Raw genomic sequence first — 26,823 nt, forward strand, 5'->3', positions numbered from 1 at the left:
TTTGTAGGAAATGGGAATCTGCGTAATTCCTGCTGCTGTAGACAGTTACTAATCTTGGGTTTCGGACTTTGTTAGTAGGCAAGGGATGTTCATGTTATACACACACACTAACCACACTCAAGTCTCAGCTCCAGAATTTCCAGGAACTTTCTAACACCTGGCTCCACTAAGGAGTTCCTCTTGAGGTCAGAGAAACCTGGACTGAGCAAGGTCCCCAGTGCTAATGAGGCGTCCACACAGCCCCACTGAGAAAAGCAAGGCTGCTGCGGCTTCCTGCTTTTTCTCCTTGTAATCCCCTCTTCCCTTCATGCTTCCACCCACCTTCTTTCTCTTCTCCCTCTCTACTAAAGTGTTTTTCTAATTCCATTCACAACTACAGTTTTAACTTTTATAGCTATTTTCAAAACTATAAGGGCAAATGGCCTTAATAGATTTGTTGCATATAAAAATAATCAAACTGCCATAAATAACTTTTTACCAGAAAGAATTTAACTTTCTTCCACTAACATAAAAGAAGAGACTTCCTTTACCCTTAGGAAAAAACCTGTTTTAAAATACAAAAACAAAGCCATCCAACTCTTCTTTGTGGAGGTGAAAGAGGAGTTGAAGTAATGGCACAGGAAAAATCTTTTAAAACTTATTATTTCCATTAAGAATTTACTGTACACAGTTTATCCCAATGTTGTACAGTATATACTATTTTCAGAACTACTTAGAAAGTAATAGTGTGTAAAATGTGTAAGTAATTACTGGCTCTCTTTGATTCTTTTTGTGACTCCAAGTAAAGTTAGCACCTCAGACTTAAGATTTTCTACATATTAAAAAAAATAATAACATTCTATATATCTAACATATACCAGGTATTCAGAAGAAAGAGGTTCTCTGAGAAAATTTTCACTTTAAAAATAATAAGTTAGGGGACTTCCCTGGTGTCCCAGTGGTTAAGAATCCGCCTGCCAAGGCAGGGGACACAGGTTCGAGCTCTGGTCCGGGAAGATCCCACATGCCGCAGAGCAACTAAGCCCGTGAGCCACAACTACTGAGCCCACATGCCACAACTACTGAGCCCGCGCACCTAGAGCCCGTGCTCCACAACAAGAGAAGCCACCGCAATGAGAAGCCCGCACACCACCACGAAGAGTAGCCCCCACTCGCCGCGACTAGAGAAAACCTGCGCTCAGCAACGAAGACCCAACACAGCCCAAAATGAATAAAGTTATTGAAAAAAAAGTGAGAAGATAATTTATTGTACTGATTACAACAATCTGCTAATCTTTGAGCTAATCTCTTTCCCCTTTAGACAGAATTTTAAAGAATTTGGGTTAGTAGCTGTACTAATACAACTTGTCAAGCGTTAACCCTTAAATTTCACCAGACTGTATTTGAAATGACAAGACTCTAAACTCTAAAACTAAAATAAAAAGACATTAACTTACTATTATCTTAAAGGGAAAATCCAAGCTGGGAGATCTCACAGTCAAACTCATTTAGCAGATGAGCAGAGTGAGATACAGATTTTTCCAGTATTGCACATAGATTAAGCATTAACCGACAAGGACTGAACTGTCCCAACTCCTGGTTCCGGCCACATTTCTTCCCTTCGAGCAGTGGCGAGTTTCTGACTCACTGGAGGAGGGCTGGAAAGCAAGCACCCAGGGCGTACGGCTGCACGTCAGGAAGCTGCTTCTGTGTCTATCTCTGACACCTGGTTGTTAACCCTAGCTGCACAGGAGAGTCATCTGTGGAGCTTCGAAAGAGGGAAGCTTTTACATTCAGATGCCATCGATATGGGCATCCATCTGGGAGGTATCCAAGCACTGTAGGAGAGTCTAACCTTCGGCGAAGTTTGAGAACCACTGGCCTAAGCTACGCCACTTAGTTTAACTTTCAATTTATCTTCTGGTATTTTTGTTTTTACTGTTTGTTTTTCAGGGAGCTGTGAAGCAATGTGGTTGGTTGATTTTACTGTTATCAACTGTTAGCTTTAACTGAATTGTTTAAATTTTAACATAAATATCACACTAAATGTTTCTTTGATGAAAGCAAATAAACCAAATTTATTTAAAATATATCCAAGTGATTATAATGCTACCTAAAACATATACTTGAGTTTTACATTTCAAAAATAAAAATATAATAGAAAAGCTTAACGGATATTTTAGGTTGAATGTCTATACATGTAAAATACATAGAACTCATATGTAAATGACAAAACAGAATAAGCTACCAGCAGAGAATAGGCACTGTACACTGTATGTAACCTTTAGAATTTCTAGGGCAATGTAAATGTCCAGGTTAAAAAATAATAGTAATAATAAATACACACACACACACACACACACATACATACATCAGTATAAACTTCCTAATATAAAAGTAGCTTTCCAGGACTTCCCTGGTGACGCGGTGGTTAAGAATCCGCCTGCCAATGTAGGGGACGCAGGTTCGAGCCCTGGTCTGGGAAGATCCCACATGCCGCGGATCAACTAAGTCCCTGTGCCACAATTACTGAGCCTGCGCTCTAGAGCCCACGTGCCACAACTACTGAAGCCCGCACACCTAGAGCCCATGCTCCACAACAAGAGAAGCCACTGCAGTGAGAAGCCCGCGCACCACAACGAAGAGTAGCCCCCGCTCTCCACTAGAGAAAGCCCGCACTCAGCAACGAAGACCCAACGCAGCCAAAAATAAAATAAATAAATAAAAAAATTTTTAAAAGGTAGCTTTCCAAACTACGAGAGAAATCATTTCACATTTTCTCATTAAACTTGCAAGTATAAAACCCAGTCTTACCTCATTTTTAAGAAAAAAGGCTAAAGATTTAAAACTTTATATTTAACCTAAAGTGTGATCTCTTCTAACACACCTCTGTTAAGAATGTCACACTGAATGCTTCAAAATATGTTGAAATTCAACTACAATATAAGAAGTAAATAAAACCAGCTAAATAGTCCAGAAATTTAAATTTTAAAGCACAACTAAAAATTACCATATCTACAGATCTTTTCAAAAATATTTTCTTGGTACAAAACTCCATCTACAGGGAACTTTGGCATCAAAGACAGTAGCATCTGCTATCTACTTGGAAGCAGAAATGTGAGGTGTAAAGCTTATATACCTTCATATTCACTGATGAAGAACAAGTGAAGAAATCAAGACAAAATGTGGCCAACAAAAGGCCATTATTTATACAATCTGCAACCCGCTTAAAAAACTCCAAACGTTTCAGGTATACAAGCAAAGCAGCTTGGCTCCAACTCTCTTAGAACAGAACATGAGTATATAAAAATGCTGTGAATAACACAGCAAAAGAAATCTCAAAGCATTCACTATTTTATTGGCCAAAAAGTTTACCTTCATCTTATTGATTTGTTTGTCCATATGTGTATATATCTATATACATGTAAAATACATGTTTAATATATTATTTAGTACAGGTAGGTGTCTCTGAGTGAATATAAACTATCAAAAACTTAAGACTCTGAATGTAAAACAGACACTAGGCACCCATTCCTCTCCATTATGTTAAGCCTTCCTTTATTTCACTAAGTCAAGCCTTCCTTTCTCATCCTATCACACCCTATTATGCTCCTTAAATAGGAAGTCTCAGCTCTGTTTTAGAGAAAACTAAAATTAAGCCCTGACTATTGAATTCACACTTAGGATTCAGAGAGTAAGTCTAAACAAACATTTCATGTCAAAAAACTCTTTTAACCAGTCCTTCTCACTCCATTCTTCCTTACTTTTCAGAAACATTGTTAAAACTATATCGAAACATAATTTAACTGTATTTTAAAAAGCAATTTTTTTTCCAGAATAGACTAACAATATAAAGTAACACAGGTGGGAATCCTAGAATTCACTTAGCTCCTTAATAACCCCAAAGAAAACATTTATTTTAGCCAAACAATTGTAATGTTTGTCTCCTTTTAGAAACATCTGCTGCCAAAATAAATATGTGCATTGGAAGAAGTGTTTTGGCTGTTAAGATGGTACCAACTAAAATGCTTATGTTCTGAAATAAATATTTTACTCAAAAAGCACACAGCAAAACAGACACATCCAAAGGGTTTGGAAGATAAAGGCACAAATTAAAACACCTATTCATTTTTAAAGTCTTTTTCAAAACAACCTCAGTGTTTATAATTCAGTTGTTATTTAGATCAAAAGTGATAAGTTCAGATGGGTCACCTTAACAAAAATAACAAGTTCTATTTAATTTTGCCATGATATCTTTCAAAGCAATAATTATATTCCAAATTCTTGTTGTTGTAAAGGTCTTTGCAATACAGATTTTTTGTTTGTTTGTTTTTTGTTTTTGCGGTATGCGGGCCTCTCACTGCTGTGGCCCCTCCCGTTGCGGAGCACAGGCTCCGGACGCGCAGGCCCAGCGGCCATGGCTCACGGGCCCAGCCACTCCGCGGCATGTGGGATCCTCCCAGACCGGGGCACGAACCCGTGTCCCCTGCATCGGCAGGCGGACTCTCAACCACTGCACCACCAGGGAAGCCCAATACAGATGTTTTTAAAAACTAAAAAGTCATGTTTTCCCATTGCAAAAGCGCTCGTGAACTTATACATCTCTCACTTTGCCCTCTTTCTCCTTCCCTGGTTTTATAATTCCAACAGGTATCAGGTTATATAAACATCTGCAACAAGATACGGGAGTTAAAATATCAGTCCAATAACCCTTGATAACTCGAGAAAAATCTCAGACCACATAATTGAAATCAGCTTGACACAAATAAATATAACTTCGCTTCTGTAACCTATTTCTTCTCGGTGTTATTTCTTTTATATGACAAATCTTTTTTAAAGCAAGTCAGCATAGGCCTATGTATACATTTATGATCACAAAGGACAAGAAAAATGAAATAAAACATTTGCTCACCCACATCCCTGATCAAGCAAAGGATACACTGGTGTCTAAGTTTAAAAGAACAAAATCTAAAAAACTCAGTCAGATTCTAGTAACCTTAAAGATTATACATCCTCTGTGTAGCTCTGTATTAGATGAAATCAACCAGTGTACTTCTGTTAACCATCCCCAGGTTTGAATTCCAGGAGCCTAGAGGCAGAACATTCTCCACAGAGGCACAGAAAATTCATTTCCCCTCTCAGCTCAATAAAAACCCAAGTAGACTAGTTTTTAGGACACCGTGCAACACTAATCTGTTTACCATGTATTTGCCTGATGATGTGAGAGAATCAGCAAGTGAAAGACCACAAGTCTAGTTCCAGTTAATAAATACCAAAAGGATGTACTATTATCACATCATGCTTCAAAGACCCAGTCATGAGTATATTTCAAAAATAAAATTATCACCATACAAATCAAGAATCCCCAGGTTAATACTAAAATCCAACACTCAGTGGCCAGTTCCCCCTAACTCTCCAAGACAAAAAGTAAGCAGTGATACTATGCATGTTAAATTTCATATAAGCACTGTGGTTCTTTCTAACAGAATACTCATTTAAAATTCCTGTCACAGGAGTAGAACGCCAGCCAGGAATCAAACTGTGACCCCGGAGCCAAAGACAACTTACCACTCAGCTAGTAAGTGGGCAACTCAATATACAAACTTGAATTCCTACATTTTAATCCTTTGCAGAAATATGAGCAATATTAAATGAACTGGATTCAGCTCATTAGAGGTTCACGAACCAAGCACAGAAAGCTTTGGAGGCCGTCCAAAGTAAAGTCATGCCTAGGTGGTGATGTCCACTCAATAAAAACTCAATGTCATCATTATCTTCCAATTTTTTCCCTGAAGAACATTACCAGCCATGACCACAACCATGCTTAGCCAATTACATCAGCACTAAGAGAAGATGGATAGGACTGGCAGCCAATCACTGTGCCAGGACCTTGTTTGTGGACCAAATTTATAATTATCCAAAATTCGCAAATAAAGCAACTCACCGAAAATTCCTCACCAAAGGACACAGACTAAAGCTAACAAAATAAATGTGTTCTAATAACCTTTACCAAAACCCACATTATTTTTTTTCCTTCCCAAAGCTGTGAATTAGCCTACACCTAACTGATCACATGAACTTGGTACTATGCTGTGTGTCCCCTTTAAAATGTTACATACATTCAAAAATGCATTAGCAGTTCTTTTTAGCCTTTTAGGCTTCAAAACAAAAAAACAATACTTCAAGGTCGTATTATAACTAAATGAAAAAGTAAAAAAGCAATAAAGATTATTTAGAACATTTGATTATGATTAACTCAATATGGAAGTCTGACAGCCAGGGCATTCAATTTCTTACCAGATACCTTACTTTTCTTTCATTATCAGAAAGATCTGTGCTTAATCAGAATTAGGCATTTTGGGGGGTTAGCAGTAAAATACCTCATCTAAAATCTTAATTAAAAATTTGCTAAAATACTTGGTGGGTAACCTTTATCAATTTGTCCCTTCAAATAAATCCGAGAGTTACTGGATTTTGAAAGTATGTAAAATCCACCAGGATTAAATAAAACAAAAAAGCTAAGAAAACTAAGGTGATTCTGTGTAACTGTGTATGTCCTCTACTTTTAGCCTTACGTACGTGGGAAGAAAACAATGAAAAAAATATTCCTAGGTAATCATTCTTCACACGTCTCCACTTGTTAGATTCCCACTTTGGGATTGCAAAATAAACCAACGTCTTAAACTTCGAAGAAGACTTTAACTCATTCAGAGAAAAAGGTAAAGATTCATCCAGTAGCTTGCCATGAACAGCTCCTTTTGAAATGACTCTCAAATGTCCCTTCAGGGAAACATGGTGGAAAGGAAGGTGCAGGAACAGGGAGTGGCGGTGTCTGCGTCCCTCCACCCGTCCTGCTATTTCTCACTGCCCTCCTGTCTCTACTCTCTTCCTGTGGCCAGAGTATCACACAGAACTGTCAGAGCCCGAAAGAAATCAGCTGTAGAGTAGAATCAGGACCTGATTCAGCTGGCTGCCTGGGCCTTCTGCCCCTCAGCTAAGGGAAAATTAGCTTTAAAACCTAAAAATAAATAAAATAAAATAAAATAAAATAAAAGGAAGGGAGAAAAAAAAATCACAGCTCTCATCTTACTTTTCAATCATTTACAAATTATCTCCCTCTCATAATTAGCAGGCTCAACTAAAGAATTTTACTCTAGGCAGCAAAGTATTACTGGAAGAAAGGAGTCATGTTGAATAAAATTACAATACAATTAAGTATGCAACTGACTGCTAAAATTCTGAGTGGCCAATCTTTAATAAACAAGCGGTGAGAACTTCTGTCAATAACGAAGGCCATTTAAAGAACCAACAGCTGGGATTCAAAGGCTGAGCTGCTTCTATCTTTCCTTACAACTGCCTTAACATAAAAATATCGCCAAAGGACAAACTAAGATAAAGAGGAAAGACAATATTCAGGCTCTAAAAAGACAGGGCTCAAGTGCCATTTATCTGTGAACTTTTAGGACACAGCTATGGAGCATATAAAGTATAATATATCATTCTCCACATTCACTTTAGAGAGAACAAAAGTTCTATCCAATCTTTTTTCCACAGTGATTTTTGGTCAAACATGGGGAAGAATTTCCTGAGAGGAAGTACTGTGAAACTCTGGAACGGGTTGCTTGGCAACACTGTGGAATAAACCTATCTGGAGGCAGGAAAACAACGAGGGCATCAGCCCGATGCACCACCAGGTTAAAGGCATGGTGTGGGAATTTATAAACCAGCCTTTCTGGTGCTCCTAGAAACTAAATACCCTAAAACAAGTCTGAATCTCCTCATGGCAACATTACAACGATATACTCTACAGTATCCAAGAGACTGTAGGCTTACTACGGCCAGAAGGTAGATGGTCATTTAAGGTAACTCCAACTATTTGATTCTAGAGAAAAAGGAGAAGAATATTTTTTTTAAAGCAGAAAAACTCTTTTCGGTTTATGTAAAAACACAAAACCCATCAAACCTACAAAAACTGATACACATCAAATTCTCTTATAAGAAATACAGAAATCTTTTTTCAAAAGATACAGAAGAAATATGTCAAGAAATAAAAGCAAAATAACTTTTGGGGGAGACTAAAAAAATTTTAAGCTGATGCCTTCTTTATGAGAAAGACCTTTAAATAACTTAAAACTTCACCCTAAGAAGTTTATTCACAGCTCAAAATTTGACACTGTCTGACATCAGAAATATTAGAAAGCCAAGTTCACTTTGGGGCTTAGATCTATATAATTTGCTGCAAAATGATGACACAGTCACTCTTTCAAATATAGTTGGTAACACAGGCTTTCTACCAAACAGGAATTCTGTCCACTTTGCTCTAAGGTCACTTTTCTTTCTTTAAAAGAGAGGGGGGAAACATTGTACCTGTGATTATTTCAAATAACTATGAAAATTTTTAAAAAGTAGAGAAAAATCAGTGAAATGCCCCCCAATACCCTCAAAACTAATCTTCGGTAGACAGTAAAAGACAAAGACAAAACTAGGACCAATTGTGCGGGGAAGTGGAGTAAAAACTAGCACAAACCTGCTGCTGTGGGTACTGCATTCCTCCCATGGCTCCTGGGGTCCGACCTTGAATGCCAATTGGATACCGCTGTGGGCCTGGGGGGCCGTAGGAACCTGCCGGGTAAGGGCTGCTCTGCTGTGGCTGAGAATGAGGGTTACTGCCCATCCCATACAGCTGAGGTCTCTTCATCACCATGGGATCCATTGGGCTGCCCTGTGAAGAAATACACGAAGAAGTAGGCTTATTAAGTCATTATTACAAAGGCAGAACGTTTGCTATGCTAACATATACATTATAAACGCAACTATCCTTTCTTTTGAAAATATTAAAAATGATGACCGGACAAATAAAACCCAGAAAAACATTAAGAAAAAAACCTAGGTGGATATAAGACATTTAATTTTTTTTTACTTTTAGCAAGGCTTTAGTAATTAAGAGGGATCTGGAGCAAACAATATAAGGAAAGATTTTGCATTCATCTAAAATTCTACTATGCACACAGGAAACGGGCATGAGTTAACCTCACCCAGCTCCTTTTAGCTTACTAGTAACAAAGGCAAAGCACAGCGAGTGGTTAGGAACCCTTTCTGACTTCAAAGTATTCTTAGAACAATTACTTTATTTTAGACCTGAGTCTGCAAGTCCTGATCAAACATTAATGCATCTGAGTGCTCATTAGAAAGTGAAAGGATAGATTTTAGATAACACAGAATGTCTAGGGTAAAAATTTTCAAAGATCACTAGTGCACATGAATAAGCACCCAGACTATGAGTCACAAGCCACCTTCTCTATGCAAGTAAGCGTCTTACCAAACATAACCAGTTCAAAACTAGACTTTGAGTTTTATTTTTGGCTTGGTGAGTCAGCCCATGGGCCTCAGGGCCAAGGCCATTCAGGAGAGCCGAACTGGAGCCTCAGTCTGCGCTTTCATGCCCTGGGTGCTTCAAAGGAGCAAAGCGGTGGTGGCGGAAGTCCCTCACCGCGGTGCTACAAAGGCCTACAGATCCCTCCTTCCTTCCTTCCAAAACCATACACTGATGCCTACTGTGTGCCAGACTGTGTTCACACTGAGTACACGGGGACTCTCAGGAAGGCCTGAAGATGAGCAGGGTAAATGGAAGAAGCCACATTCAAGGTGGGGAGGGCCAGGGCACAGGGCGCCACAGAGCAGAAGAAACAGCACAAAGCACAGGCTCAAGGGAGCTGAGCTGCCTGGCATGTGTGAGGAAACATAAGCAGTTTAGATCCAAACGAAGAAAAGCAGCAGCTGGACCAGGCAGAAGCCAGTAGATGGGTGAGCCTTACATGCCATTTTAAAGGCTTCAGATTGTACCTTGGGGATAAACCACCGGGTGCTTTTAACAGAGAACTATAGAGTCAGATCCGCCTTCCGGAAGGACCACTCTCTTGGCAGCTGCCTGGAGCCAGGGTGGGCTGCCACAGAGGCAGGTGAGCTGAGGTCCTGGGCTGGTAGCAGTGCTGGGCAAAAGCAAGCCCAGATTCAAGTAAGAGAATGGAAACACAGCACGACTTGTGAGTGATGGAAGACAGGTGTCAAGGGTGGCTAAACGGATGATAAGACACCAGGTGAGACCGCATGCAGCAGCAGCAGCAGATCAACCCTCCCCAGGGGGCGGGAGCCTTCACTATGCTGCATATTAAAATTGAGGTTCCTATAAGGAAATCCAGGTGAAAGTATCCAGAAGGAAGAGCCACCGTGAGTTTCCAGCTTGGGGAGTAAGGTCTGACCCAGAATCATAAATAGGGAAGCCAGCACACAGAGAATACATGCTCCTGGAGGGCAGCGATTTCTGTTTTACTCACTCACATTATATCTCCAGGACACAAGTCAAACAGTGCACCTGGCACACAGTAAATCCTCAATAAATACTGGATGAATTAATTAATATGAAGCACATAAAACTCAAGGACTCTACCCAGGAAGAACATATGAAAAGAGAACAATAGGTAGAAGGGAAAAGGAGGCCACAACAAGGCCAAAAGAATGGGTAGAAAATGTAGTTCGAGGTTGTAGAGAGCATGGTGCTATGGAGCAGAAGGGAACAGGTGTCGCAGCATGCCAACTGCGGCCCAGGAGTCCGACAGGTGAGGGCTGAAGCTCCGGCTACGCCTCGTGACTGGGAGGTAACTGCTGAGCTGGGCGAGGGCAGTCTCGTTGCAGAGGTGAGGGCAGCTCCTGGAAGACCGGGAGCTGGGCATGAATAGGAGGTGAGGGGGAGCCAGGAGTGTAGACCCCAAACCCAAGGTGGGAAAGCTACAAGAAGCCCCAGTCAAGCAATTATACTCCAATAAAGATGTAAAAAAGAAGCCCCAGTCCTCTGTCCTCCTACACATCCCCCAAGGCTGCCCGCAGCCTCTGCCCTCCCTCCTTCTTAGGGGCACCCTGGTGCTCATTTCAATGACTTGAGTAATCCACTCATCACACATTTACTAAGCATCTACCGTGTGCACTATGCAGCGCACTGGAAGCAAAAAGTGGACAAGTGTCGGTGGCTGTCCTGGAGAGGTGAACAGGCTGAACAAAGATGACAGTGCAACCCAGCAGACATCCTGAAGGGGCCGTGAGGAGAGAGCATGCCAGCGGGTCTGGGTTTTCACAAAGCCCAGCTAGAGAAACACCTGAGCTTAGTCCTGAGGGGTTCATAGGAATTTGCCAGGAACTGATCTCACCTGAATGAAGATATGTGTAGGCCAAACAGTTCTGCTCAAAATTCACAATTTCAAGGAATTTTCACTGTGCCACTTTCACCAGTCAAGAAAAACGTTTACTTACTGTGACAGAAATTGCTCAAACAATATACTGATGTTACACAATTCAGCACACAAACATACGTGGTGACCTCATGTAATGAAACTAAAACTGAAAACTAAGAATTAGGTTTTCTCAGAATGATTTAAATTAGAATTTATGCCTAAGAAAAGCAAAATGTAATGATTTTCCACACTTTCTTTCAAAAGATAAAATAAAACTTTCTATGAAAGTGTGAAAATCAAGGCTGAGCTGGTGATGCTAGAATCCGCAGACTGAATGAATGGCCCACAGAGGGTAAATCAGATTTCAGGCTAAATTTCCAATACGGGGCCCGAGGCAGCCCTATCTTCACATTCAATCTGAATTAGCCAGGGCACAAGAAAGGGCTGCTTACTTGACTTTAAATAGTGTACCACCCAAACTGGCTTAATTAAAGCAGAAATTTAAAATGGGAGAATGATTGGAATGTCTATATTTTAATGCTATAGATAACAGTGCAGCAAATTCATCTTATCAGTGACTGAAACTGTTTTGTAATATCTTTCTCATCACTGCCATAAACTCTCACAGCCCTACTTAAAATTCAGTTAATTTGCACCCATGTCAAAATGTTAGCTTAACCCTGAGATTTCTGAAAATCGAAAGCATGAAATACACAGATTATCTCTACCTCTCAAAATGCATCAAATGCCTTTCACTGAGATTCAGATATGAAAACAAGATACTTACACAGTGCAAATTATTTAATTTTAACCTTCTCTCCTTATGGCCTATTATTAAATATTCAACCACAATCCAAATTCATCTCACTGTGTGCTCTTGCTATTTTTAACACTAAATATGTACCACTGTAGGATCTCAATCCCTGCTTTTTACTACTCTCTCCTTAAAGAAAACAAAACCCAGATCAAATCTAAGACTTTTCCAAAAAACAATTCACTTCTCATAGTCACATCTAACCCAAAACAACTTTGTATTTTTATCATCTACCCTTCTACTGATTCTACAGTATCACCATTTTCAATTCTCACATATAATTTGTTATATCAGAGACCACCACATTAAGAATAGTCCTCAAATATTTCTCTAAATATGTCATTCCAAGCACATTTTCCCTTTTTAGTTACCATTCCACAACTGCTGCAATTTGGACTTCAATTCCTTAAAATAAGACAAGTGCTTTTAGAGTCACAATGTGTCTAGCCCATTTTCAAAGAGGTCTTAACATAACTAGTCTATGTTTAGTTACTCAGCTTCTAATGAATTTTATTACTTGATAAGACTTTCTTGTAACTCTTCCTTATTCCAGTAAGTTTTTAGATATGTATGTATTTAAATATGTAGTTATGTATGTATGAGTTATAACTCTCTCTCCCTCCCCCTCCCCCTCCCCCCCCCACACACACCCTTTCCTGGATCTCCTTCTGGCAAGCTGCCACTGCTGCCTACAACCTCCAAGGTCTCAGAAGGTTTCCCATCCCTGGGACTACTAAATAAGAAGGAGTACGAAGTATATTTTTAAAATATATATTTGAATATAGATTCTAGACACATTAGGTAGCACAGTTAGGCTGTATTATAGGTTAAATAGGTTTTCAGAGGCTGGCCTGGAAATCCACCTACCCTTTAAAGATTATCCAAGTTAAAGAACAAGTCCCTACATATTTTTAGCATCCTTTAGATATACTTGATGCTTTTTATACTTAGATATTCCCTCATTATCACTCTTTCAGAGTATGCGTACACAAGTATTGATAATAAAGATATCTACGTAACTGTATTCACTCCTAAATATCAAGTTAAGGGGATATCTTATTAGTAGTTTCTTTATGAATATAATATTTCACAATTTTTTCAGCCAAATTCCTTAAACCACAGATTGAAGAAAGGCATTGAAAAACCCACAGAAAGAAGAACTATCACATCTTCTTGATCTATAATCATATCTATATATCTGGATTAAACAAGAGCCCAAGGAAAGAAAAACTCTCCCCCTTTTGAATCATTATTTGGGAAAATGTTCTGTCTTACCAGCAACCAAAGAAAACTTTTGAAGTAATATTCCATTACGTATGAAATGACAAAAATAATAAAACCCAATGTGAGTAAATGAGTATTTGAACTAGTATGTATAAAGCAGTGGTAAACTCTTCCTGAAGGACAATATGACAAGAAGCTTTTTTTAAAATTATTTTTATTTTATTAATTTATTTTTTGGCCCTGTTGGGTCTTCATTGCTGCATGCGGGCTTTCTGTAGTTGTGGGAAGCAGGGGCTACTCTTTGTTGTGGTGCACAGGCTTCTCATTGCGGTGGCTTCTCTTGATGCGGAGCATGGGCTCTAGGTGCATGGGCTTCAGCAGTTGTGGCACGCGGGCTCAGTAGTTGTGGCACGTGGGCTCAGTAGTTGTGGCTCACAGGCTCCAGAGCACAGGCTCAGTAGTTGTGGCGCACGGGCTTAGTTGCTCCGTGGCATGTGGGATCTTCCCAGACTAGGGATTGAACCCGTGTCCCCTGCATTGGCAGGCGGATTCTTAAACACTGCGCCGCCAGGGAAGCCCATTATGACAAGAAGCTTTAAACAAAAGCTTCAAAAATTATCTTGTTCCAACTATAATACCCTCTCAAATGGGGCAGGGGTGCCATTTATCCAAATTTGTCTGCAGCTACATGATTTCTAATACTGAAGCGAGAAAGCATGGTCTGTCCTGTGGGGAAAGCATGGACTTTGGACTCAGAGAGGGTCCACAACCCTTATCCCAACACTTAATACCACTGTGTGACTCTGAATATTGGTGCTCATTTCTTAGTTTTCTCACTCACTAAATGCGAGAAATACCTGCCTCACAATTATAATGAAAATTGAATTAGTGAGAACCAAAAGGATCTCAGAGCGACTAGTTGTTCAAAGAAGAAAACTGAAACAACCCACTATTCAACGATTATAGAATATGAGAATGAGCCATAATATATCAGCATAGTGGAATGGACAGGGACATGGAAAAGTACATATAAACCAATGTCAAATGTTTACGAGTGATGTGCATGAATTACAGCTGTGTGAAAACTCAGTTGATAACGATCAGGGCCAGCCAGAGTGACCTGTAAGTAGTGGCTGTCATATCGCGAAGCAATCTATGTTGACTTTGCTGTGATGATGTCTAAATATAACTATAAAATGCCTGTTTTTTCCCAGGCATCCTGCAAACACTACCATGGCTTGCTGGGGGATGGGGGTGGACGGGACACAGCTGCCCCCCACTTGGCCACCTCCGTCCCGCACCTACACTCTCACTTACAGCACACACAAGCAGGAGGATGCTGCTGCTCTGCTCTTTGCCTGTCTAAACGCAAGCTCACTCAAGCCCCGGACCAAGGACCCGAGAGCTTTCCCCTTCACCACACCCCAGTAACACTATCTGTGGGACCTGCTAGAATCTCTCCTATGCAGGCTGTAACCGACTTCTGGGTTGCCTTATATTGATATTTAACTCATGTACCGTTTTCTTCATTTTTATGTGTTACTTCTTAACTCCCAAGGAGACTAAAATGGCAGTGTCCATGCTTTGTACTTTTTTATGTCTCACTCAGCATACAGCACAAATGACTCAGGATGATCACGGTGCCTGGGAATGAGGACTGATCACATAAAGTGTTCTCGAAAATAAGAAGTGAAACTCACTAACCAATTTCTGTACACACATGCAGAAGATGCATGTAAAGTGAACGATAATACACAATGCAACCTCAGTAGTCAAGTTCTTCTCCTAATGGCACTGAAATCAGTTTAAGTCAAAAACAGGCACGGGGCACTGAATGTTCTCCCTCACTTCATTCATATCCCCTTCAAGCCAGAAAATACCAAGACTCTCAGTTACCACTGTCACTACTACCACGGAATCCAACTACCAGAGGTGGCGCAATGGAGGCCTGGGACTGCGGGCACTGGCCCAGGGCTGCGGTGCTGGTGCAGGTCTCCTGGCTCAGGCCCGCATTTCCTCCTGCTGTGCCACGCCCCTGTGCATGATCATGAGAGTCAGGTAGAAACAAAATGCAACCCAGCATCTAAAACCACTTCTTTTTTTTTTTTTTTTTTACTTCTATTAATGGCAAAATAGTGCCTGTTTATTAAGACTCGAACTAAAACACTGAAACTTCAACTTTGGTTATCAATACACTGTAGGTTCTCCTCTGGTCAGTCAGGGACATTTGCCACATTCTACAACGGTACAGGAAGGATCAAGAACTGGAATTCTAAGACATCAGACAAGGCACGAAAGGCTGTTTTGTTCTTGGCTGTAAGAACCATCAAATTACTGATGCCCTCTAACCATGATGCCATTCACAACGTGAGAGGAGGGGCAGGGAGGAACCGAAATACTCACATACTGACTTGGAAAGAAGACCATTGTCAATATTTTTGTTTTTCGTTTGGTTTCCTTAAGGCAAGTTACAGGGAACATACATATTTGTGGAGCCACAAAATGAAATCTGAAGGAAGGGGGCAAGGGGATGATAAAAATTTTTTGTGTAAAGGTGGGATTATAGACAACTTTTATTTGAGCAGTTTTTATCCGAAATAAACATGTTTCGATTTACAGTTTTAAATAAAGAAGTTTGTTTTTCACATATATATCATTAAACAAAACAGGAGTAGAAGGCACAATATTTTTTCCTAACCACATTTTAAATGTTATCCCTAATCTAAAAATCTAAAATATCACTGGATTTTTACTTTTCAGAATTATTAAGATTAGAAATAAAATATTAATAGGTTGTTACCTATGTATATAAACTAACTTCCATGAACTATCCATAAAAAGTAACAATCAGAAGCTGTGATTCTTAACTCTTAAGAACACTCTTTTAAAAAAAAAAAACATCCAGGATGTATATAGATCTCAAATTTAGCATACAGTGTCAGAGGTTCGTGTAATATCCTCTAGAAACCCATCTAAAGACCCTCCTGACCTGCATAATCATATAATGACCAACACCTACCATGCATTTCCAAAGCACTTTAATACATTATCATTTGATCACACAATTCTTAAGGCACCCTGATAAAGGATTTATCAGTGAAACACAGAATCTGAGAACTGAAAAGAACCTCATTGGTCCATACATGATGTATGTATGAATCCCCTAAAAGTGTCTGCAACCATGAATGTTATGAATTTCTTCCTTCTGTATAACAAAAATCGTTCCTTGTAATTTACACCCATTGGTTTTGTTACTTTGATCCTTTCGCAGAATATTTGAAGATAGCTGTATCTATTTCCCTTTTCTGAGCAAAACACGCCAGTTCTTAGTCCTCTTGACACAAAACATATCATGGGGAGGACTTTGCTCCTTCTCCTACATTGGTACAAATCTGGCCTCAGACCTGTATTATCTGACAGACCCATCACGCCCTCCACCTGCCCCATCAGCTGTGACGGAACCCTACCTCCCCCATCTCCTATTATACAGCTGGTGAGCTGATTCAAGTGGCAAAAAATTTTATCTCTGCTTATTTTCATTTTGCTTGTTTCTGGTCACTATTCTGGCCTGACATCGAACGTATTATCTGCATTTCCTATCTTGACGTCAACCACCAATTAAATCAGCATGCCGTTTCATTCATGCCTCCCTCCACGGCACTGATAAAAATACTGAAGAGGTCAAGGGAGAGGACAGGGCCTTGGCTAACTACTAGTGCCATTCATGAGGCCTGACATAAATCCAGGCATCAGAGTTCTTGGAAGAAGGTCTTCATTAGAAACCTTACGAAAATCCTTTCCACTCCACTCATCCACAGCACTCTTCCGATTCACTCATTACGCTCGTGGTGCACGCCCAAGTCCGTACCTGCCTCTGGGTGACAACCTCCTGCCCACTTCAAATTCCTCCATCTTTCCTAATATATAAACTAGATAGTCCAAAGTTTAGAAAAACACTTAGGATTTGAGACAAAAAGGTACAGCGGAAAGGGAGGTGGCTTAGACTCAGACAACCTGGGTGTGAATCCTGCCCACACTACTCATTAGCTATGTAAAATTAGGCTCACATTTAATACAGCACAGTTGTGTTCACCTCTGGTGTTGCTGGGGGACTGATTAAATGAGGTACCACAGGATTTATCACACAGTGGGAGGTTCCTAAATCTTTTTTCTTTTCCTCTCAACAAATTAGCAAGTTGAAGTCAGAGCAAACAATCACTCAATAATTTAATCCATTTATTTTCTTGTCTCACCCGCATACTGTTAATTAAAGGTGGAAATTCTGCCTTATTCATCTTTGCATACCTAGCACTCAGTAGAATGTCTGGCATGATTAACATCTGCTGAACAGAAAGAGCAATGACTTCCTCAACGCCGCATCGCTGGTTAAACAGCAGGGCTCTATCAGACTGCAGGCCTCTGATGGCCATGGGGTACAAGAGGCAAAGAATCATGCACCACTGCAGACAAAGCTTCGCTTTTCCCAAGTTCACATAAACCACAGCTTCCATTACCTCCTCATGTCTGTGCCCCCGAAAGGTGCCACCCTTGGCTGGTTTCTCTCCGCTTCAGAATTCTATTTCCAACTGCCACCCAACATCCCTGCCTGGATACCTAGGATCCTCCCCTTCTGTTGGTGATCTCGGTGAAAGACACCCCCATCCAGATGTACAAAACAGGGTCCCGGGACGCTCCTGACTCCCCTCTCTCCTCTCCACCACAGCCAACCACTCACCAAGTCTGGTCAGCTGGACACGTCATTGAGGCCAACAGGATATCTCCCCCTCCAACCGTACTGGCCTCTGTGGGCCTCTAGAAAATCCACATACTTTCCCACCACTGGCCCTTCAACTCTACTGTTCCCTCCACGAAGAAGGAGGTCTGCTCTCCTGCAGAACTCAGCGCCACAGCCCTGTCCTCAGAGAAACCCTCCCTGAGCTCCAGACTGAGGCAGGATCCTCTCCAAAACCACTGTGCTTTTCCTTCATAGCACTCACCAAAGTCTGTAAGAATATGTCTGACTACTTGATAAATATCCCCAACTAGATTGTCCCATAGGAAAAGGAACAGGAAGTGAAGAAGACAAATATTAAACCCATTTGTAGCTAGCGTCTAGGTACAACAAAATATAAGGCTGTTTTGGTTTCCTGGTTTTTACCTGATTTTTATAAATTGGCAAAACCTATTATTTGCCTAATCCCCCAAGCTCAGCAACTTGTAAGTCAATTCAGTGAGTAAATTACTGTCTGATTAAACTACACTTTTCTCTTTTTCCTTTGGGCTTGTTGGGTCTTCGTTGCTGCGCGCAGGCTTTCTCTAGTTGCGGCGAGCGAGGGCTTCGTTGAGGTGCGCGGGCTTCTCATTTGCGGTGGCTTCTCTTGTCGCGGAGCATGGGCTCTAGGCGCATGGGCTTCAGTAGTTGTGGCTCACAGGCTCAGTAGTTGTGGCTCGCGGGCTCTAGCGTGCAGGCTCAGTAGTTGTGGCGCACAGACTTAGTTGCTCCACGGCATGTGGAATCTTCCCGGACCAGGGCTCGAACCCGAGTCCCCTGCACTGGCAGGCAACTCCCAACCACTGCGCCACCAGGGAAGCCCTAAACTATACTTTTAAATGTAATTTAGCAAACATAGTAATTTTATGAACAAATCAAAGTGTATACGTATTTTTTTGTCTCAAGAGTAAATTAGATCTAAAAGGAATATCAAAATAGTAATTGAATATATTTCTGTTTTCCTCAGATTTGTTATTCTCACCATCCAAAACAACTGTAAAACTATTATCATGGTGTTGACAATTTCTAAAATTTACATCTCTAAGTACACAATATTGTTCATACCCATGTATCAGGCTCTTATTTAAGAAATGAAAATAATATGGTATATTTCCCATATAAATACAGATTTAAATCAACAAAGGAAGCTTTTGTGAGAATAAGTCAAATTTCAACCCCACCACTTTTATTTTTTTTTATTTTTTTTTTTTGTGGTACACAGGCCTCTCACTGTTGTGGCCTCTCCCGTTGCGGAGCACAGGCTCCCGACGTGCAGGCTCAGCAGCCATGGCTCACGGGCCTAGCCGCTCCGTGGCATATGGGATCTTCCCGGACCGGGGCACGAACCCGTGACCCCTGCATCGGCAGGCGGACTCTGAACCACTGCGCCACCAGGGAAGCCCTCAACCCCACCACTTTTAAAGCTGTGTGATGCTAAAAAAATTCACCTCTTAACTTCTCTGCATCTCAGTTAACTCAGCTACATACCAAGAATACTACCACTATCACTATAGAGTTGTTAGAGGATTAGAGGTAATAGTCAAGTTTCGACAGGACAGCCTTTTAATAGGGACAGATTTTATCATCATCATTATTACATGGAGGTGTAACTCCAGAATAATCACTCTGAGGCATGGATACCCTCTACTCCTCCACTAATGTGCAGAAGACAGGCATTGCTTCCCAACCCTAGCATTCATTTTCCCAAAGTCCAGTAAGCCTCAGAATCTTTCACCCTGTGGAGTGGCATGCAGCCACTGCGAATTATCAGATTTTGCAAACAGAATCCAATTTGCTCTCTGTAGTACAATGGAAATACATAAAGTCTGACATTGGGTAGACCTGAATTCATATCCCTCTCCTGCTTCTGACTGGCCATGAAATATGCTGGGTGAATTAGCCAGTGCCCCAAGCCTTCGTTTTCCCATCTTTCAAGTGAAGACAATACTGCCCTGAAAAAGACAATCATTCTAAAGATATCTGATGTGTGGTTTGCATGGGTAAACAATTCCACAGACATGTCAGAGCCGAATCTAAAGACAGACAGACAAGGTACTGATTTCTCCAGCAATCTCCATGGTTGCCATCGTGCCTCTTTCAAAGTATTTTATTAATTTTTGTAAAGTAACAACTTTAAACTGGCATTAAAGAAAATGCATTAAAATATGATGAATGTTAGCAATTGACTTACCTACCGCTGGACAAAGAATGCCTGCTGTGCAGATACACAGGCTACAGCCCCCTGGTGTAAATGTGCTTTTCAGAGACGTGGCCCTATTTAAGATCTACTTTATCAGAACCATAAAGAAGTGAAAGCATATACTGAGTCTTACTGTAATGTGATTATTCAAAGAAAAAAAGTTAACATGACTCATATATAGTCAAATCTTATATACTGAAAAAGACAAGGCAGCTAAACACAACATATAAGGCCTAGACAGGGTACTATAACAAAGGAAAGAAGATTACTATACAGATGCTATCAGGAGAGTAGACAAAATTAAAATATGGACTGTAGGTTAAAGCACTGCTTCAAAGTTAAGCATCTGGACAGTGATGATTGCACTGGGGTATATAAAAGAAAAACCTTGTTCCTAGGAAATACACAGGGCTCAGAGACACTAAGGAGTAAAGGGGTACTATGTATGCAACCTACTCTCAAATGATTCTGGGAAAATACACTGCAGACAGATAGGGAGGTGGGTAGATGAACAGATATAAATAGCAAAATGTTGAAATTTGATGTATAAGAGTAAAAGGTATATGGGATTTCTCTGTACTATTCTTGTAACTTTCCTATAAATTTGAAATTGCTTCCAAATAAAAGCTATATCAGGAGAAGGGGGCAAAAAGGAAAGGATAACTGAAAACCACACAAAATAATCACTACCCCTCACAAGGGGTCTGCGAGGAGGTCTGCAGCTGCTCAGAACCAAGAGACACCAATGACTGCGCAATGTCAGGGGTCCCTGGCAGGCTGAGGGGCGGGCGGTGTGGGGAGGACTACAGGGCAAAGGAAACGTCAAAAAACTAGGAGAGAGAGCACGACAGATGGAAGAAAGAAGTGGGCGTGATAAGGTGGAGCTGGAAAGGGGTAGAGGCTGCTGCACTATTCCTAAAGGTGCTCAAGTTGGCAAAACACATAACAAATGCAAACGTTGAAATACTGTTTTCTAAAAATTCTTAGGAAGCTTCCATTCCACAAAAAAACTTAACCTAAAGAGAAAAAAAAAGGATCCCCCAGGTTAAAACCCTGCTCTGGCAGAGACCCTTTCTCACAAATCGCCTTTGCAGGTCGTCAGCCTCAATCCTCAAGATGTAATGAGGCTACTGCCCCCTCAGGTTTCTTACAAGGCTTTTTAAAAGATCTCAACCCAACCCTGAAGGATGCGAGACGGGCCATCTTTTAACCCAGAACCCTTCCTTGTTTGTTTTTATAAGTTTCAAAAAGTGCTTTTATAACCACCACTTTTCACATGTCACCCTGCTCCTGTCTCTTCTCTACAAAGGGTATAAGCAGACCAGCTCCCCTAGCAGTGCCTCCATCAAGTTCTCAGATTTAAAATAAGGAAAGCAACTACCCAAATGAAAACATATCTGGGATTTTTAAACCTTAGTATAAATAAAAAAGAGAAATATCCCAAAACTGTGGTTGACAAAGGCTTCAGTTGCAGGAAACAGGGTTCAGAGACTGCCAACTAATTAACAGTTTAAGTGCTGGCTCTGCAGAGGGAGCCTAACTCTCTAACTATCCAGCCTTAGGACCTTAAGAAGCTTTGGTACAGTGGAGCGAGGTCAAGTACGCAGACTCTGGAGTTAAGGCCGCCTGGCTCACCACTTACTGTGTGATCTTAGGCAGATCTCATAAATTCTCTGAACTTCAGCTTCCTCCTCTGAAAAGTTAGGATAATAACAGTACCCACCTCAGAGCATGGTTGTTAAGTCTTAAATAACATAGTAGATACAAAACACACAGAACAGTGGCTGGCACATAGTAAGTGCTCAATTATAATGTCAGAGATGATTACTACTGGATAATTTCACTCCTCTGAGCCTCATGACTCCTCACATGTAAAGTGAGGGACTGAGAAATGAACTCTTACAGTAAGTCTCTTCCCGTACTAGCATGCTACAATTCTAGAATCATCCACCAGAACTTCCAATGTCATGGTAAAATGTCAAAAGGAATGTGAACCGTTAGGGATATTTCTCCTTTCTGTCTCATTCTTTGACCAGAAATCTCATCAATAAACTGCCCTGAAGGTCAAAGGGTAGAGAGAGGGCTGTGAAGGGGTCTAAAGAATTCAAACCCGAGAAGTTCAACATCCAAACAATCAACACTCGCCTTAAGGTGACACACCTGCCACCTGTCAAGTCTTCACCACACAAACCCTGGACAGCCCTCTTGCACACCTCCAGGCCCGTGCACTAAGGAACATCCCCATGTGGAAAGCCCTTGCGCCGCACGTGCCGTGGCCACCTGTGAACTAGAGAGACTCTTCCGACTCCACCAAGTGCCATAAGATAAAGTATTCTGCCTTCTCAGGGCTCCCGCCATCTATTGAGACTCTCCTACTTAATAGACGGTCAGCATTTATTACAACCAACGGCAACTCTTTGCTTATGTCAGTGTCCCTCCTCAACAAACTCCTTAAGGGCAGAAATGGTGTCTTCCTCATCCTAATTCTCCTCATAGACCCAATTTATACACGGTGAACAATTACTGTTGCTGTTATTTTATTAATAAAAAACCAAAATAAAAGAATTCAAGTGCACCTTAACCCTTACCTCTCTGCGCTATCCTCTCCTAAATAATACTGTGCTGCCTTCCTAGATGTGTCAATGACAAGTAATAAAAACTATGAAACCCGATCCCGAGTCTGGCTTGTAACAGGCACTTAATAAATGTTTGGTATATGAATCTGAGAAAGACATCCAACTGTATCTCCTATTCCAAGTGCGATTTCTCCTGGATTCAGGTTATAATGCTCCAAACAGGCATTTTTATTTCCAGGCTACACTGTCTTAACATCCTTAGAACATCACTTCCCAAACTATGTTTATAGCTGTTACTGTAATTAAGAGTGAAAGATGTCTATAAAGTACATACCACTCTTTAAGATACATAATGTATGTCAGCATAAGAAAAGTCTAAAACATCCTACACAGAAAAAAAAAACAACCTATTTAACTTGGTCATACCCAAAGCTGTCTGGGCAAGTTTTGTTTTCTGTTTTGTTTTGTTTCGTTTTGTTAAGTAGAACACAGGAAAACATAAACTAGCATGATATAAAAAATGTAATAATGCATTCCATTTTCGTTGTTAGCTGGGTCTATTAGGTAGACAACCAAAGAGCGTGAGTGTGTGTGTGCATGCAAGCCTTCCATCGTAGGAAGTGTGCTTAGCTTACCTGTAGATATTTATATACAGTCGGGCAGTCAGAGCAACTACAAGATATTTTTATATATAGCTGGATAGTAAGGGTAACAACAAGGTATGCTGGTCATATATCCTCAGCATTTACGGCAAATTATTCATCAAGCCCCACCTGAAACAATTTGTTAAATTGATTTTAATCACTGGGCCTCTCATGTGAAGCTTTGTATAATCAGCATTTCATTTACAAAATTAATTGCCTGATTGATTCTCAGGAGGCAGTTGCTGTCATAACTTCTGAGTAGGGTGTCACAACACGAAATTCTGACAGTATGAAAAGCACTGCTATTTTAAAAATGGGTGAGGGGAGAAAGGGATAAAAGAGGAAAGCCAAAGGAGTTACATTACCCCCTTCAGCCTGAAAGAAAGTTGAAAGTGTTTCATGCTAATTACACTATATCAATACCCTTCTGCTAAATTAATTAACATACAAATCTAGGGTTCAGGGCATGAAGGATTTTTACTATCTTAAAATAATAACTAGAATGTAAAAGCACAGATTCACCACTAGAGTTAAATTTTAACCTATGTTATAAAATATGTATCTTGATATAGATAGACGGATAAAGAGCAGCACTAAATTAGTCTGGCAGACTACTTGTCTACCGCTAACCATTTCAATTTCCCATACTCTGCCTTTCTCACACTTTCTAATAAAAAAGGCATGACCAGAAATTTTAGGAGTTTATGACTAATACCAAAATATATTTTAAGCACATGCAAAACGCACAAAAGCAAACATTCATCGGTTTTTCAAAAACAGTATCTAGTATTGTTACACACTTTTTATATTTAATTTATTGCTCACTATTTAATATTTAGTAGTCTATTGGTAACTGATGGGTCTTCACCTAAAAACCTGTCATCACAATTAATTAATAAAAATTAGGCTAAAAAATACTTTCCCTGTCAAAGAAAAGGAAAAGACAAGTACAAAACAAGGGAGGAAAGAGGGAATTTTTAAGTTACTGAGTATTATTAAAAGTGAGACCACATTACCTTTGTCATATTTTCAAACAGACCCATGTGAGCATGAAACCTGCCAAAGATGCTATTTTTCTTTACCATTAGCTTTCCTTTTCAGAAAGAATGCCCAATTCTGCAAAAGCACCCTAAATCGTGCACCCTCCAAGCTCACAGGTACATCTCCCACATCCTCAACATTCCATAAAAGCAAGGTGGACCACGTGGCACCAAGCTGTTTTCAAAGGCATAAAATAATTTCCATAGTATAGATGGGGACTCATGTAAAACAATCCCCATTCAATGCAATCCAATTCCAAAAAGGCCTCTTTAAAAGGGTCACTTTGAATTTAAAAGAGGCCTCCTCAGGAGACCAGAGGTAATTTACTTTCCTTTCAGTACAGTGAATTTTGATTCCTATGTACAGCCACAGATTTCCTTTCAAAAGGAAGATCACCTCATAAATTTGCTCTATTATCTTGTGACCGACGTGTTTTATTTGCTGGCTTGGTAAAGAGAGCTAATTGGCACGCTGTACCCACTCCCCCATTGCTGGCTGAAAGCACAAATTCATGGTTGCAGAACGTAAAGGCAAAGACTTTCCAGCACACACACCAGGGGAGGGGCAGGGGGCCTTAGAAGGGCAGGCCCCTCCTTGACCTCTCGGCCACATTTTACTCCCCAGCAGAATAAGAGCAACGGTCTCTAATTTTTACTTAGTTCTTAGGGATGCCCTAAGTGTTGCCAAGGTCATGTCTACAATGTGCTTTAATTCTGGAAAGAAAGGCATTATGAAAGCATAATGGATGCCTAGGATCACTCCTTAAGCTGCACACAATGTAACTGTTTTGGAAAATACGATTCACAAATTCAAATACATATCAGTTTAACACCCTTCATTACAAAAGAACTGAAATGGGGTGGGAGGTGGGGGACGACACAGAGAATCTCTTAAGCCTGTGCAAAGAGGGTGGAGACTTCACCTAAACATTCAATGCTAGCATCACTAATACCTAGGACAGGATTCTACAGTATGTCAGACATGGTTTAGCGCAGTAACTCACAGAAGTGAGAATGGATGAATGCTACATAAACAAGAATGAAGCTGACGGGAAGGCGCGGTTGAAAATGTATGTTCAGGATTATAAGGTTCCATTTGGAAAGGGAGGGAAGTATTACCTATATAACATACTATGTAAAGGTAAAGTTGGATAAAAAGAATATTAATTGTTGGGGCTTCCCTGGTGGCGCAGTGGTTGAGAATCTGCCTGCCAATGCAGGGGACACGGGTTCGAGCCCTCGTCTGGGAAGATCCCACATGCTGCGGAGCAACTGGGCCCGTGTGCCACAACTACTAAGCCTGCGCGTCTGGAGCCCGTGCTCCGCAACAAGAGAGGCCGCGACAGTGAGAGGCCCGCGCACCACAATGAAGAGTGGCCCCCGCTCGCCACAACTAGAGAAAGCCCTCGCACAGAAACGAAGACCCAACACAGCCAAAAATAAATAAATAAATTAATTAATTAAAAAAAAATTAATCGTTGAAGATTTGCAGGAAAAATCTAGCTGTCTTTCCAAGGGAGGTAGGGAGTAGGGACTTGGTCTTTTCAGAGGAGATATCTGAATGCTGGAACAGGTGTCAGGAAATTTATGCTTATCAAAAGGAGGCATGAGTTAGAAACGGTTAAGAAACAAAGGTTTAGATAAAAGAGGCAAGAAGTTAGTCAGACACCATATCCACTCATTCATTTAACATTATTTAAACTGAACAAACATTAATGTGTAAGGCACCATAAAAGATAAGTAGCTGTGTAAAACAGTCCTTGACTTTAAGAAACAGACATCATAACAGAGATAAGAGATGTATATAAATAATACAAGGTATAAATACACTTGTAAATGCCACAAGACAGAAAAAGAAAGTCCTATGAGAGTTCAGCTGAGGGTAGTAACCTCCAGTTGCAAGAAATGGAAGGATTCATGGGAAATTTGTCATTTAAGGTAGATAATAAAAGATGAAGAAGATATACAGAAATATCAAGGCACAAATATGATAATAACAGCCACCATTTAATGAGTGCTTACTATGAGCCGAGCACTGTGCTAGGTGCTTTACAAACGACATGACCAATCCTAACGAAAAATCTGCAAAGTAGTTAATACTACAAACCAATTTTAGTTGAAGGAAACCAACTCCTAGATTAGGTAACTTGCCCAAGATCACCCTACAATAATGATGGAGCCAGGATTTCCCCAGGTCTGACTGGTGCTCTTTGGGGAAGAAGCCTAGAACAACCATTAGATTCCCCTCCAAGCTACTCCAATTAATATTTCTTGATATGAAAGAACTGTGAATAGAAAACTCTTTTAACCTGAATTGCGTCCCCCCAAATTATGCTGAAGCTCTAACCCC

The 26,823-nt window shown here is 40.5% G+C and overlaps 1 protein-coding gene across 7 annotated transcripts in view; it reads right to left on the reverse strand.

Moving 5' to 3' along the window:
• The window catches only part of ARID1B (AT-rich interaction domain 1B), a 416,950-nt gene that overhangs the window by 359,463 nt on the left and 30,664 nt on the right, over nucleotides 1–26,823 (reverse strand). For all 7 annotated transcript variants that reach the window (XM_082633300.1, XM_082633303.1, XM_082633305.1 and 4 more), the window contains exon 2: nucleotides 8,507–8,701. In XM_082633300.1, the coding sequence (XP_082489426.1) occupies nucleotides 8,507–8,701 (195 nt within the window). The remainder of the gene's footprint in view (nucleotides 1–8,506; nucleotides 8,702–26,823) is intronic.

The sequence above is a fragment of the Mesoplodon mirus genome, assembly GCF_964341445.2.
Source record: "Mesoplodon mirus genome assembly, chromosome: 10".
Classification (NCBI taxonomy): domain Eukaryota; kingdom Metazoa; phylum Chordata; class Mammalia; order Artiodactyla; family Ziphiidae; genus Mesoplodon; species Mesoplodon mirus.